The following is a 12,885-nucleotide window of genomic DNA, read 5'->3' as shown; positions in this document are numbered from 1 at the left end:
GTGATGCTCGGCACAGACTGGGGCCTGACGGCCACTCGGGGACCCGCCCGACAGATGACTCACGTGTGTGACTTAGAGGCGTCGGGTAGATAGCGTTTTTCCAATAAAACAACCTATTTGACCAGTCCACACACCCGTTCACCCAGACGAGGAAAAGAGCCCAGTGCTGGGTGCACGTCCCAGAAAGCAATGACAGAGCTGAGGATGGAACCCGCACCCTCACCGCAAGGGTATGACACTAACATGCTGGCTGAGTCTCTCGGTCACTAAACGTACTTTAACAAGCAGTCCTGCAGAGTTTACGTCAATAGCTTTCCTCCTCACTAGCCAAAAAGAGAGCTCATCCTGAACTCACACACACACCCTTCCCAAATCCACTCTCTGTGAAACACTACTACTTAATTTTACCCAGAGTCAATAAGAGCAATACCGTGTCTGTATAACACACAGCGGTTTCTTCGTCCCTGTCTCTATCACCCGGAATGATTTCTCCAACACTGTGTGAAACGGGTCAGGCAGGTATTATTATATGTGATGTCTGTTTATAAAACAGCATGTGTATAAAAGCAACCACTCTCCTACCTACAGTAACACTTGGAGCTTAGTTAACTTTCTAAAAAGTCACGTAATGAAAAACAAAGCAGCAAAGGAGGGACAGAGGAACAAAAAAGACATAAGACATAAAAAACAAAAAAGTAAAAGAGCAGATATAAACCCAACCACATCAATAGTAACATCAAATGTGAATGACTAAACAATCCCATCAAAAGGCAGAGACTGTCAGACTGGATAAAAAAACATGATCCAAATATAGATCATCTACAGGAAACAGACTGTAGATCCGAAGATACACATAAGTTGAAAGTAAAAGGCTGGAAAAAGAGATCCCATGCAAATAGAAACCAAAAGAGAGCTGGAGTGGCTGTACTAATACCAGACAAATATCCCCAATCCCTGGGACTGATTCCCCTCTGCTGACCACTTAAGAGTTTGCTCTGGGAATAGAAACGCATTTTAATATACTCCTAAGACATACATCTATAATGACTAGGCTCCTACTGTAATTAACAAATTAACAAACATTCTAAAATCAAAAAGTGCCTTTTGATGAGCTCTGCTGTTGACTGCTTAAAGGGAATCAAGAGCAGGCTGAACTGAGTTTCAACACCTGTCACAAATATCACCGCTGCATTGTGTACACTCAAAACGTTAAGTCTGCCTGGCTACAGGAGAGAACACAAATGCCACCACACTCAGGGGGCTTCACTGCCACCGCCTGGAGGAGCGAACTCTCAGGCCGAGGGGTAAACTGTTTCCACAAACAGACCCCCAAGCAAGGTATAAAAAAGGCTGGAAGCAAAGGCCTGCATGATTGGTCTTCGACATTTTCCACCCCTGAGCCTCCAGCAGAGAAATGTTCTGAGTGTCAGTCCTGCCATTCTCCCCTCCCTGAGGCGAGGACTTGGGCTGCCGGTGGAGCAGGACAGAGGACCTCCCCAGGGTGCCTAGGCCTCTGGCCTTGGGGACCGTCCCCACCCCGAACAGGCGGAGCCTGGGGGCACGCACTTGCAGAGGCTCTCACACTCACAGAGGGGACCACGGCTGGGGTCTCACCGCCCGGCCCCGAGCACCTCCTTAAGAACACCAAAGTGGGGGTGAGTGTGCGCGTGTGGAAGCAGAAAGAACCCGCTTCCAAGTGAGTCGCTCCTTCAGAAAGGCTGGAGCTGGGCTAATCTAGCCCCAGGCTCCCTGAGCAACAGAAACTGGGCGACAGGGTCCAGCAGCGCACCTGGCGTTTGCCCCGAAGCGTCTGGCGCACGTACCTCGCACATCTGCAGCTGGAAGAGCCGCCGCTCCTTCTCCATCTCCTCCGCGATCTCAGCCCCGCTGATCTCCGTGCGGATCATCCCGTGCAGCCTGGCGTGCTCCTTCTTCTCCTTCTCTATCTTGGTTCTGCGTGTGAAAAAGGCGAGACTCGATCAAGACACCTCCAGACTGCACAGCCCCGCTGCGATCCCGACACCCACCCTGGGCACAAATGCTCGCCGAGCCTTTCCGGAACACGAAGGCCTCAAACTCACTGGAAAGGAAAAAGCGTTTCGTCATAAACATGTCAACCTTGGCCCTTTCTGTTGAGTATCGACCCAACAAATGCTTCCAAAGCAACTCGACTAGGACAGTGCTCATCATCACAGAAGAACACAAGTGACCTTTCCCATTTTTAAGCGTCGTTCCCCTTTCCACGTCTATCTCATGCTCGCCTGTGCTCAAGTCCAGTGTGCGGGTCAGGGTACCAGCTGACCCCCGGAGTGCATCCCGAGACAGGTGACCAGGGTGAGGCAGCCACGCGTCACATTGGTTAGGAAGGGTTTGGACTAGTAACTGGATTTTTATCCTGGAGAAAAGGAGGCTAAACAAAAGCCACAGAAAGCACTCAAAAATATAAAGGGTGCCATGAAGAGGAGGGCGCAGACTTTTCCTGCAGAGCCCCAAGGCAGACGCTACACAACGCAGGCAGCGTGTCTTAGAAAGTTGTTCAACACGAAATGGGTTCCTCTGGGTCCAGAGGTCCCATCATTTGGGGAGGGGGTATTTAGGAAGAGGCGAGAAATAATAGTTTCTAATCCTTGTTCTTTATCTTGAAGCACAGCACTGGACACACAGTAGACCCTCAGTGACTTGACTGGGTGAGTAAGAACGTAAAGAAAAGGTGACCGTTTGGTGAGGATGTTGTTAAAGGGGCTCATGCACCAGGGAGGCAATGTGACTGGAGGGCCCCGGGGACAATCACACAACTCCAAGCCTCCCCTGACGCCACCGCAAAGGGATCAAGACATGGTCCAGATGTTGGTCACTCTTGTAATGATCAGCTATGGAACGACAGGCCAGGAATTGTAAAGACGTCTTAAAGCTGTTTGTTGCGTATCACAGGGCCTCTCAGGATAAATCAATCTTGCATGTAAAGGGGTAGAGCTAATCTTTTAATTTATCCCAGAATTACTCTGAGTTTTAAAGGGTGCTGCTCCTTTGTTCTCCAATTCTGGGATTTTGTGAGTACCTCTGTCCTCACCTTATCTATGTGTATCTTGATTTTACAGAATTTGATCTCATTCCTCTTTCAAACCTTTTCCTTTCAGAAGCAGAAGACTCTCTCAGGTAACCCTCTTCAGAGACCCTCTCCTGTCCCTGGTTCAGAAATGCACAGAAGCATTTCCTCTAAGGCCCTCGAGGGCAGCAGCGACGGCAGCTCAATGAAGTCGGCAAATCCATGTCCTGCCCTTGGCTCAACTAGCCTCTCGTGGTTGACCAGCAGCAAATACCAAGGCCAGGTTTCCCACCTGTAAAGCAGGAACGTGGACCCTTTCCTTATTCACTGCACTGAACTGACACACACACACAGATGCAGGATGCTAATGAGCCAGGGATAGTGAGTCTGGAGCCTCTCTGGGTTGAGCCGACCTTCAAAGCATTCTGGTTTAATACTGTATCTGTGCTTACATACGAACGTGTGCCATTAGTGAGACTCCGGAATTTGGAGTATGGGAGCTTAAGACTTCCAGGATGGGATGAGTACCAAAGGTTTGGGATTCCTTGGTGTGAGCTCTGTGATCCTTCAGCTCTGAATAGAGACCCAAGGCTGGTAAAAGCAAACAAACCCAATTAAATACGTGTAGTTACATCTGAAAAGGCTTTCTTCTTATCGCGTCCCACTTTACCAGATGGCTTCATATAAAAGTTTCTATTTCCACTGAGAAAACTCTATTACCCAATGCACAGCAATTACAAAGCAAGCCTGAGGCATTTAAAAATATTTTCTATTTCTCAAGTATTTAAAATAATTGAAATCATCATTCCCACAATCGCTAGCCCAATTCTAGCTAGCTCAATCCTCTCCACCCGAGGAAATGAGAAACTGTGATCAGAAATGTTACAACAAGTGCCTGAAGTCAACCAGTAGAAGTCAATTAACGTTCCTGAAAATAACATTCTGTAGCCATTAGGACATAAGAGGAGGGATGAGGAAAAAACAGTTTAAAGAGGTTTACATCATGAATGTAGACACCTGGTATGAAAGCATCTGGTATCACAACAAACAACAGCAACACAGTTTTGGGTGAATTCTTTCCTGGATTAAGGTTTATTTAGACAACACCTTTAAGCAATAAAGGCTCGATTTAAAACTAAAATCTCAAATTACCTATGCTTACTTTTTTAAATGAAAATACTCACATTTTTGTTTCGTAGTCCTTCCAAGCTTTATCAAAAGGCTTTTTCAGATCCTGTAAACAGAGAGGCATAAATTAAACAGGACTAATCATTAATTTCTGGGCAAGATAAACTTATCCCTAGACTAGCCCTGAAAGGAGTATTAATTTCTGCAATAAATGACGTATGTGATCCCAGGAAAAATGGAGAGCTTAGAGCACAGGCTTTTAATCAGACTAGCGGTAGCATTTAGTTTTTTTCTTTCTCTTTAAGAAATTTTTATTATAGAATATACCAAATGCACACAGACAAAAGTGGAGAAAATTATATAACGTACCTAGCTAGCTAGGTCAGCTAGCTATAGCAAGTATCAACTCACAGCCCACCCTGTTTCACTTATACCCTGCCCTCTGCCCTGAGATTATTCTGAAATTAAACCCAGAAAGACATAACATTTAATCTGCAAGTATTTTAGTATATCTCTCTAAAAGAAAGGGACTCTGATTTTTTTCTATTAATATAGGAATCTCCTCAACACATGTACCCCTGATCTGGGCCCCAAAACAAGAATATAAAAGCCATTCACCTTCTCCTGAGGTCTCCCAATTCTGTCTGGAACTCAGGACCTCATATTCTCTGATAAAGCCTGACTCAAAAATATACTGAGCCACTAGAAATTCTATCAAATTTGGTTCCCACCTATTTATGCTCCCTTTAACAGGGGTCTTTTAGAAGAGAAAACCCTTTTGTTGTGGGGACTTTTTTCTTTTTTTTGACTCTTCTTTGGCCTTCTGATGAGGCCTAAGCTCCACAGCCTGGCACCTAAAGCCTCCAGGAAGGCGTCTGCCCACCCCGTAAGCCTCATCTCCCACTCTGCAGCCCCGCCGACCCAGGGCCCCTCGTGCAGGGCTGCGTCATGCTGCTGCAGACTGGCATGGTTTCCCCTCTGCTTTGTGTGCCCTTCCCTCCCGCTTTTCTGGTTCCTGCCGGACGTGTTCTCCGGGCCCCCAGGGGATGCTGAGCAGTGCTCCTCAGTGTCCTGACAGCTCCCCGGGCCCAGGCTCCTTGCCCCAACAGCTCTCCTGGCACTTCTGCCCCTGCAGAGGCCCCCGTGATCGGCTGGGCTTCCGGATGTGCCAGAGGCCGCCGGGGATCACGTGTGGATCCCATCAGAGCACTTGGTCACCTAAGAACTGGGGCACGATTGCCTCCCTTTCACATCACACACCTGTCTGGGCCAATGACATGCGAGGGCAACTTTCTGCTCGGTGCCTGGTGCCCACACAGCACTCGAGCCCTGACTGTCCCCACGCACGTGCCCGGGAAAACAGTTCACGGCTCAAGTGTTTGTACGAGGCAAGGCGAGGCCTCAACAACGAGCACCCTTTGGAGGACAGAAAAATAAAGGTGGCTCAGGCCTTGCTGGTGCCCATTCTCCCTCCAGGAAACCACCCTGCAAGGATCCTTTCCCAGGGCTCAATCAGTGACACGCTAGCTGGAAAAACCAGACTTCACACAGGGTTCCCTGATCAACGGGCAGAACCCAAAAGACGTTGACAGTTTCCAGAAGAGCTGTGTCTTTCCCTTCCACATCAGGAGCACCAGCAGGAGAGCCAGAAAGGCCATGGGTCACCACTGTTAGGGCCAAAAGGTGGTGCCATGATGGCCAGTCAAGGGAGCCCGAGGCAGCCCGGAGCCACCCCGCCATCCCAGGAAGAAGGCTCGAGGCCGTGGCTGCCCTGACTGGCCAGCGTGACGTGATTCCACGTCCTATGAAAACCGCCCCCCGTGACAGGACTCTTCATGTCATACCCCTTTCACTCCTTTTAGGTCCCCCTTCAGCAAACTGTCCAGAGGGAAGGAGATTATGTTGTTCATATTCTGAATCTAAAAAACAAAAACAGAAAAAAATATCCTTATTCCATTTCCTTTTTAATCTAAAGTAAGGACAGCAAGGAGGTTAGAGAACACGCGGTGATAATGAAACTTCCCTTAAAACCTGACCAGCACAAGTATGACAGCCTTATTCATTCTTACATTCTAAGTAACGATATTACCTTACAAATGAATATATAACTAATGAAAAGTCTACATCTGTCTATATTTTACAACAATAATAACCTTCTATTATTGGGCTATGAAGTCTGTGGAAAGATAATCATTACAACGAAGAAAAAAAAAATCAATGACAGAATCACTTTAAAGATACAGGAACAGAAGCCCAAACACTTCCTATTCTCACTCATGGCTCCATCCAATGCCCCGGGGCTGGGCTTTGGCCAGTTCTGGGGGCCCAGAGCCCCCAGTCTCCCTAGCACAGCCCCCAACAGGGGAGACTAAAAGGAAAAACAGAACGAAGGGGGCTTCTGTCTCCTGAGAACGTGTATAAGTGGATGTTGAGAGAGAGAGAGAGAGAGAGAGAGAGAGAGAGAGAGAGAGGAAAGCAGATAAATGAGAAAGGGAAAAGGAGGGACAAGTGGTCTTAAGGTCCCCTATTCTCCCTGAAGCAAGAAGGCAAAAGATGGTGGCTTAGCAAGTTGTCACCACAGATTAAATGCGGAGAACCAGACCTTCCTGACACACTCGGGCATGCTCACGCCACGCAAGCCCGTCCCCGCTGGCCGTTCAGCTGTGACCAACTTAAACACACAAAGCTTCAGTCAGCAAGAAACTCGACGCACAGACTCCCCAGGCTCTGAAGCCGACAAGAGTCCCCCCCCAGTGAGAAAATAAGCTGAGGCTCTACTTTCTCACCTCCCCAGGCTCTCTCCCCCTAAGTCAGCACAAGTGGCACGCAGCCTTCTGGGGCTGTGTGCATGTGTCACCTTGGTGACACGCACCGAGATTACGGGACCACAGAAGGACAGAGGCAGGAGTCAGGACTGTGGAACCCTGTGCATTCCTTCTTACAACCGAGCAACGGAGAGCTTTATTTTTAGTAGAATTACCTTGACTGGGAAGACCCACCACAGGCACAATTTTTAGGGCGATATGGGATCTGATTTCCATGCACTGTTCAGCATATGAAATCTCAAAACGGAGAAAGAAATTTACTTGAAAAACACTGGTAAGGTGTGTAATAACGCCTGCACCAACCACCTTTCCTGCCAAATAAATGGTCAGTTAATGACCATCATTTCAGAAATGCCTTCTGGGGTAACTTCTGTCTGGCGCTTACACAGCTCAACATGTGTCATGCACCCGGCAGAGGCAGCGTCATCAGCTATGACGTGCTAGGATTAGACTCGAGAGTTAAGCTGTAAATACTGAAAAGCTGAGTTTAAGGCGAGGTCCCGTGGGTGACGGGAAGGGATGGAGACAAGGCCGTGCAGGTGACTCACCCCTGGCGCGAGCACACCTGGGCTTCCGCTGAGCCACGGGGGGCTCCGTCCCCACACGCGCCCCTCGTTCCCACCCGCTGCGAGAACGCATCCACCCCCGCCTCCTCGGGCCCCTTGTCCCGCCGCCGCCACCCCTCACCCCCTGCTCGCGGCACCCTCCTCCTCCTGGTCTCCAGCCCTTCTGACCCGCTGCTCGCCCACAGCTCCCTCTGGCCTTCCCACCGGCCTGCCCCTCAGTGGCCTCACTGCCCCTCATCTGGACTGAGGCACCGCTTCCCCTGCTCCTGGCCACCGTCTGGGATCCCAGTCTCTGCCCGTCCCAACCCCTCCTACGCAGTTGTTGGATTTCTCTGGCGTTGTGTCCCTGATAAAGACCAAACCTACTCTCGCATCTGGACCCTCACAGCCCAACCTCATCTGCCACGTTTCATCTCGGTATCCGCTATTCAAAGCCTTCCCATCCACCAGGATTTACTCGGATGCTACCTTTTCCAACAACATCCCAACCTCTCAGCGGGAAGTGACCCCTCCCTCCCCAAATCCTCCGATATTTTCTTTTTAAAAATATTTCTTAAAGGACTTGACAGGTTCTACCCTACATTTGTCTTATCAAGCTCACGCCACGAATCCTAAGGGGCGGCTTCAAGTTTTTCTATTCTCTACAGTACTCAACACAGAGCATGGCAATGGCTGAGTGAATCAAGTTACCTAAGTATTTTTCTGAGCACCTAATACATAAGAGACAGAATCTAGAGATACATTAATAGCTTTAAACATCATATAACTCATGTGTGAATTCATGAATTCATTCATCATGTATTTACTGAGTACCTATTTTATAGACAGCAGTAAGCTGGCTACAAATGTAAACAAAACGTGATGCTTGTCATCTCAGAGGAAGAATAAATATATACACAACAAGAATTAAACAGAAAGTCTAAGACACACCACATGCAGCACGTTTCACTCTGTACAGATACCAGTGGCTCCTGGGGGAAAGAAACAACGACTGCAGCTTTAAGCAGTCAGGCGGGCTGACGCGGGCTGACTCGGGCTTGGGAAGAAGGTGACTGGTCAGTTCCTGAGCCGCGAGACTCTGCCCTTTCATCCACTCGATCGCAGAGCCATGGCTGGAGTCAGAGCACAGGTCCGTTCAGTCCTCAATGCTGCCCAGAGAGGAGGCAAGGCAGCGCCATCCTGGACAAGTCACGTGCAAGACAGCAGGAACAGCCCAAGGGGGGAGGGGTGGTGGTCAGAGCTGGTCAGGGTGGGAGGCTGAGCCAAAGGCACCAGAGCAACCCAGATACACGGTAGGTTGGAGGAAAAAAGAATAAGGTGCTTGCAGATTAAAAACTGTATTCCTAGGAAGAACTCTAGTATGTTCTTATGAGAGGTGTATTACGTGTGAGTGTATGCATGAATGAGCGAGAAAAACAAAATCCTCTATAGCAGGGGAGAAGAACATCACCCAGAATTTGGTTTACACATCTATTTTAAGACTACTTGTTATCGGGACTTCCCTAGCGGTCCAGTGGTTAAGACTCTGCGTTCTCACTGCCGAGGGGCTGGGTTCAATCCCTGGTCGGAGAGCTAAAATCTCACAAGCCGTGTGGCAAGGCCAAAAAAAAAAAGACTTTTTGTTACTTAATTCAAATAAGAACTCAGGTAGTGACAACAGGTATTAGGTAAGAGGAGGTAAACTAAGCTTTGGCATCCAGAAGAGTGAAAATCTAAGGACATCCAAACACTGGGCCAGCCTGCTTTCATTCTGGACACTGGAGACAGGGTGAGCACGACATTAAACAGCCATCAAAACTGCGATGACTGCCACAAAGGAGGCACACGGGGCCCTCAGGGAGCGACAGGAGATGAAACTGGGTGGGTAAGAGGGCTTAGGAGACAAAGATGCATTAGACAGAACCTCAGTCCTCACGAACTCACCGTTTAATAAGGCAGATAAAGCACATATTTAAGTAAGTAAAGTGCCATGTGGAAACTCTACGAGCCAGAAATAAAACACCACGGAGTTTCTGAGAAGAGAAAATTACTTCCAGTCTGGGCACCAGGGAAATCTTTGCTGATTGGGGTTATGTGAGATAGACCTTCAACGACAGGGAGAAGTACGTCTTGCAAGATGGGGTGGAGGGAGTCCAGGCACAGGAACAGTGGAGAAGTGTGAGCACACAGCCAGGGGAGCGGCGGGGCAGCAGAAGGTAAGAGCTAAAAAGAGCAGCTGGAAGAGAATCCCACCAAGGGGATTCTGGCCTCCATTCCATCCTCTTCTCTTTCCCGGGTTACTCAAATGATCTAAAATAAGAAACTACTACTCCTCTAATCAGAAACTAATTAGCTAAATTATTGCAAAAGAGACAGAAAGTAGATTGGCGGTTGCCTGGGGCTGGGGGTGGGAATGGGGATTAACTGTGAGGGGACAGGAGGGACCTTACTGGGGGGAAGAAAATGTCCCCAAACTGATTTAAGGTGATGGTTGCATCACTTGGTAAAGCTACGAGACATCAATGACTTGTAGAATTGAAATGGGTGAGTTTTATGATATATAAAATATACCCCATAAAGCTTTTTTTTTTAAAGAAATTATTACAAACATACACAGAATCCCCATCAGTGGGCTTCCTAACAAAGCTCCTCCACTCCTGGCACCAGCCTCTGCCTGCCCTCTGCATTTACCTGCTCTTGTACGGAACCCGCGCAGCACACAAGCATTCTGACTCAGGGTGAGCGTCCAGGAAATGACTGGCCCTCGTCTCTGCCTGGGCCCTGAACCATGGGCTGGTGCCCAGATGTCCTGTCTCAGCAAGAGCGCCCTGCAGCAAGAAGGATGGGCTCTGGGTCTCCTTCTGCCTGCCTGTACTGGGGCCGCCCAGCAGCCTCAGGCCCACAGCTGAACGAACCATCTCCATTCTGGCCATGAGAGATGAAAACCACAGCCAGGAGATCACTGCACACGCGTTGTGCTCAGCAGCTCCAGCCTCGATTTACGAGCAATAAAACTGTTACGATGGCTGGGAAGAATTAAATTACCCCTGGGTCACCCAACTAGAATATTTCCCTTAGCACCAAGCAAGCATTGGGCTTTCTCTTATCCTCTGACTTGCTTTTAACAAGTATATGAAGTAAAATGGCTTTCTGAAACCCCAAGCATGACCTGAATACAAGTTATTACTCTCCGTTGCTGCCAGTAAGTATGGATCTAATACCAACAGCACACAGACAATCTTTACAAAGTCGCAGTCCTCCCTGCTCTGTCTTCCCTTTTCCGGGGTTCACCTGGATACGTCTGACAAGAGGAGTTGACAGTAGTCAAATGTGTGTAGTCTCAGAAGGAGACGTAGAATGATTCAGTCGTGGGGAGACAGGCAGACAGGGCTATCGGAGATGGCGAGCAGCCTGCGTAATGTCATAGCTGATTAGCAAACAAAGATAGACCAGGAGATGGGGCAGGGGTGGGGGAATATAGCCAGACAATAGCCGTCTTTCCACATGGGTCTTCCTAATTATTATTATATTATTTTGGGGGGAGAGGGGGTCTTAAAATTCCTTGACTCGCGAGCTTTGCCACCTCCATACTCTCTAAAAATCTTTTCCCCGCTTCCCCGTAACACTTCCCCTGCCCACAGGGTCAGTGTCTCGGCTGCTCCTTCAGCTCTGTCACCGGTTACCAGCAGCTGCTGATGCAGCCAAAGCTCCGCCCCTGGTTCCAGCCTGAACCCTGGGAACCCCGGCGCTGCCTTCTCCTTGGCTGGGGATCTGTCGAGAAGCCTGAACCTAGACAGGATTTTTGTATCATAGTGCTCTACTTTTAAGGAGCAGCAAAGAGAAGATAGACTCAAAACAGAAAAGTTGCTGGGCAGAATCTTCCTAGCTCCAGGCTCATGAGTCTAGAAAAGACCAGGTCTTCCCAGGACTCTCCTCCAAAACCCTTAATAGTGTCCAACCCTCTTTGGGGATAATCAGCTTTTCCTAAAAGACCATATATAAAACATGGCCAAAGAGCCTTACCTGAAACGTACCTGGGTCCTTAAGTTTATTTTAATATGCCTAATTTATGAGACACCAGAGACAGAACGCTGGGATCTGCAGGTTTTTTTTCTTTTTAACTTGGGCAAATGCTGCTCAATCACAGAGTTAAAGAGGTAAAATCAAGACCTCAAAGAAGGGCAAACACCTGTTCATGTGGGCATAGGCCCTGGCAGCACCTCCGTGCCAGAGGGTGGAGAGTTGCAAAAAGACCTCAGACCTCATTGCTTCAATTAGGGGCATTCTTAGCAGAGGCTTCGGCATTAGCCAAGGATATGTACCTGGGAAACAGCCAGCACCTGCGGAAGCTTCAAGTCTTCTCCAGGAGCTGGAGCCTGAGACCCAGGATTGTGCGTGCGTGTGTGTGTGTGGCATTGCCTGGGGTGTTACAGTAGCAGGTAAGGCTTCACACCTGTGCAGTCCAGTATGACAGACACTAGCTACATGTGCCCATTCAAATGTAAATGGATTACAATGCAATCAAGTTAGAAACTGAATTCCTCAGTTGCGCTAGCATATTTCAAGTGCTCAAGAGCCATGTGTGGTGAGCGGCTTCTCATACTGGATACAGCAGATGCAGACCATTTCCATCAAAGCAAAAAGTTCTGGTGGACGGCAATGCTTCAGACGAGTAGCCTAAAAAAATTCTAAGCGTCTCTGAGGTGTAACTGATGTACAGTAACCTGCCCATATTCAAAGTGCACAATTTGATAAGTCACAGCACATACATACACCCACAAAACCATCGCCCAAATCCAGACAGTTAACGCACCCATCACCCCCAGAAGCTCCTTTGCGCCCTTTTGCAATTCCCACCTCCCAGCTGCTCACTCCCCAGTCTCCGGTCCCCAGGCAACGTCCGTCACCACAGAATAATCTGCATTTTCTGGGACTTTCTATACATGGAATCCTACAGCATGCACTGCTCTTTGTCGGCTTCTTTCACACTCGCTTTGAGATCCATCCGTGCTGTTGCATCAACGGCTCATTCCTGTTTCTTGCTGAACAGTTGTCTATCACCTGGCTTATCCAGACAACTGCTGACAGGTTTTTGAGCTCTTTCCAGTTTGGGGGCTACTACAAATCTTACATCTAAGGCTGCTCTGATTCCTCGTGGGATGGGACTCTCCGATGGTGACCAGGAAGGCCTCTTCAGAAGGTGACGTGGAGACGAGTATGAAGGAAGCAAGGCAGCTAGCCCCGCGAAAGCTGGTGGAAGAGCATTCCCGACAGAGGGAACTCCTAACACAAAGGCCCCGAGGCAGGCGCCGGGCAGGGTCAAAGCACAGTTTTCCGTGTT

The 12,885-nt window shown here is 48.7% G+C and overlaps 1 protein-coding gene across 6 annotated transcripts in view; it reads right to left on the bottom strand.

Moving 5' to 3' along the window:
- The window catches only part of ASAP2 (ArfGAP with SH3 domain, ankyrin repeat and PH domain 2), a 159,059-nt gene that overhangs the window by 64,002 nt on the left and 82,172 nt on the right, over positions 1-12,885 (bottom strand). For all 6 annotated transcript variants that reach the window (XM_061210425.1, XM_061210426.1, XM_061210427.1 and 3 more), the window contains exons 4-6: positions 6,019-6,093; positions 4,231-4,280; positions 1,824-1,953 (exon numbers count right to left, since the gene is read on the bottom strand). In XM_061210425.1, coding sequence (XP_061066408.1) covers positions 1,824-1,953; positions 4,231-4,280; positions 6,019-6,093 — 255 coding nt within the window. The remainder of the gene's footprint in view (positions 1-1,823; positions 1,954-4,230; positions 4,281-6,018; positions 6,094-12,885) is intronic.

The sequence above is a fragment of the Eubalaena glacialis genome, chromosome 14 (assembly GCF_028564815.1).
Source record: "Eubalaena glacialis isolate mEubGla1 chromosome 14, mEubGla1.1.hap2.+ XY, whole genome shotgun sequence".
NCBI lineage: Eukaryota > Metazoa > Chordata > Mammalia > Artiodactyla > Balaenidae > Eubalaena > Eubalaena glacialis.
Note: the sequence above shows the minus strand (reverse complement) of the source record. Positions and strands in the feature narration are given on the sequence as shown.